This window comes from Arachis duranensis, chromosome 1 (genome assembly GCF_000817695.3).
Source record: "Arachis duranensis cultivar V14167 chromosome 1, aradu.V14167.gnm2.J7QH, whole genome shotgun sequence".
In the NCBI taxonomy this organism is placed as follows: Eukaryota; Viridiplantae; Streptophyta; class Magnoliopsida; order Fabales; family Fabaceae; genus Arachis; species Arachis duranensis.
Window position 1 is genome coordinate 40,374,691 of NC_029772.3, and position 2,915 is coordinate 40,377,605.

General features: G+C 36.4%; 1 protein-coding gene across 1 annotated transcript in view; it reads right to left on the reverse strand.

Annotated features, from left to right (window-relative positions):
* The window catches only part of LOC107486725 (oxysterol-binding protein-related protein 2A), a gene marked incomplete in the record, with an annotated part of 12,069 nt that overhangs the window by 8,678 nt on the left and 476 nt on the right, over positions 1-2,915 (reverse strand). The window contains 3 exon segments of the mRNA XM_021140540.2: positions 115-486; positions 2,773-2,905; positions 2,907-2,915. The exon segment at positions 2,907-2,915 is cut by the window's right edge and continues 476 nt beyond it. Of these exon segments, the coding sequence (XP_020996199.1) occupies positions 115-486; positions 2,773-2,905; positions 2,907-2,915 (514 nt within the window).

A 2,915-nucleotide genomic window follows, 5' to 3' on the forward strand; every position in this document is an offset into this window, starting at 1 on the left:
ATAATAATAATAATAATAATAATAATAATAATAATAATACAATTCACAAGAATACAAAAGAATTGAAATAAAAAAAAAGACAGTATTAAATAAATTAATTAAGAAATAAATTACCTCCAACTGCCTTATTGTATCAAGCAAGTTCAATCTCTCTTGGCACAGGATTTTAAGCTGCCCTTGTAACTCGTTGAACCCGGAGAGCATGATTTGCTCACAGTCCTTCACGAGGGTCTCACTGGTACCTTCTTCAAGCAACCGTTTCTTGAGCCTCTCGGTTGACACAGACACATGGTTTGGTGCGAGAGAAGATATGATGTGATCACTAATGAGTGGTCTAAGTGATGGATACAAGCCACGGGTTGACACCAAAGCCTGTATCCACGCCACACGGTCCCTCCTCGAATCGGTTCTCAGATGGAGAGTCTTCGTTGCTGTGAATATATAGAACCTCCTATCATCTGACTTACTCTCTCTAAATGACGAGATCTGTTATAATAACAAAGATATCTTTAGTTAATTATGTTTAAGAAAATGAATGGTAAGCAATATTTAAAAAAAATGATGATGGGCACGATTTGTAAACATGAATGAGTCAAACACTAATGACGTAGCAAACTACGATATTATTTGTCCACAAGACAAGTTTATTAGCGTAAATTAAAACGAAACACTGTATATAAGAAGGATTATGGAGCAAGCATGCTCGCGTGATAAGTGTAATTAAGACACGAGAGAGAGAGAGAGAGAGAGAGAGAGAGAGAGAGAGAGAGAGAGAGAGTAACGATTATAAAAGATGGAAAATGAATTGCCTCACTACTGGGTGCTATGATGGGAATGAAGATACTAGTATAGTACAAAGGTTAGAATAAATGATTCCAGATGCAAGGTTGTAGTGATGATGATGATGATGATGACGATGATGTGAATTGTGAAGAAACAGAAACTTATTACTGTCTCCAACTTTCTTTTGCCTTTACCTTTTATCCGGAAGAAGAAAAACTAGTCCTTGAATAATAACATTGACCTCAAACAGTAGGAGCACACAATATATATAAAAGAAATATTCATTTTATTAATTTAAATATATTGAACAGGACAATACCCCACCACCATAGTGGTAAGTCCCACCTGTTTATATATATTTTCTGTTGACAAAGACAAAAGATGGCCATTCGCATATGTTTTCACTTTTTCTTTATTTTTCAATCATATATAGTATATTAAAAAAAATTGTTTTTTTTTTCTACTAGTATTTTATATTTTTTCCCACATTTCTAAGGTTAGCTTTGAGTTACGTCGAGGCACCACAATTTACAAAGAGAGACTTGACGAAAAAACACACACAACGTCCAACATCCCTAATTACCTTTTTCCCTCCGATTACAGCACTGTTAATACATTTGTTTTTTCTGCTCCATAATGTTTAACGCCTTCAACTTCTAACTTCTAAGGCTTGCCGTTATAGAAAAAAAGTGAAATAGAACAAAAAGTCGAAAAGGATATGACCACCGTCCACACGCGAAAAAAAAAAACAAAACAAAATAAAAAAAACTCGAAAATAATATAATAATTAAAAAATAAAAATCTCTCTCTACCTGAATGGCAAAAGCCAAAGCAAGTTAACCCGGAGAACCTTTGAAGTTAAAGAATGAACAATTGTGTGTTTCTTCTCTACAGGCCCCCCTCCTCCTTTTTTATGGGTGTTCACTGTTTGAAGCCGAAATGGCAAGGGATAAGGTTTGGTTTTAGTGGAAAAAATGGAGAAGAGAGAAAAATTAAGTCATAATAATGGAGAGAGGGGGTTGGGTGAGGTTGAGGGTGAGGGTGAGGGGTAAGTGAGAAGAAAGAAAATCCCATTCCAACCAATGCGGATGAAGGGAATGCAGATTGCAGAGGGTGTTGATGTGACCGCAAAGTTAATGCCGTAGGGCTAAATTCGTAGGCTATCCCTACTCTTCTCAGCCACCTGTTGATGTGACCCACTATTCATTAACAACCAGTTAAAACTGTAAAACAAACTTTGGGGGGAAATGAAAAATCACGGAATCCAGAAGAGAGAGAATGAGAAAAGCTAAACATTAACGCAAATGAAGCAAGGATTTTGCCGAAGGGAGATTGTATGAACCCGCGGGTTTCCACTTTACTCCTCGGTCATCAAGGAACCCCTCCCTTAATTTTTCCTCTCTTGTGTTAATTTGACCTTTTTTAATCACTGGCAGAAGAACAATCTGAATCTGAAATCACAGTTGATAATTTTCATGGTCACAAAAGAATGAATGAAGAAATCAATGAAATCCTCTTTAGTCTTGCCACTGCCTTCGTAATTACGTATATAGTCTTTTCTTTTCTTTCGCTTTTAAAAAATTAATATAAAAATAATAATATTAAAATTTTGAAATAAATAAAATGTTTGCCTCTACAGGAAAGTTGCAGGGAGGTAGCGCCAAAACGATGAACACGACACTGCTAAACCAAGGCCAATACCTGTCCCACACTATAACGGGCGTTTCAGATCACACTTCTAAAACCACCATTCCATTAAAACAAAAACAAAAAACAAAAAACAAAAGAAAAAAGAGTACCTCTCTCTCATTCAAAAAATTTCCATAAACACAAAATTTTAGTTAAATAACAACAGCCAACACAAATAAGATATTAGTAAACTCCACTCATATTAATAATTCAGAGTTAGCAGTGTACGAATCATGAATGTAGTTCATATTTACTTAAATATTTTTATATTTATCTATTGATGTATTTATTTTATTTTACCTTGAGATGGACAACGCCGGAGGAAGAGGGAGGTTTGTGGCTCTTGCGGCGGATGGAGGAAGCAGCGGCGGCACCGCGGTCGAAGCGAGCGAGGCGGTTGGCGGAGACTTCGCCGATGAGGTGGACGTCGTCAAGACGAGGGA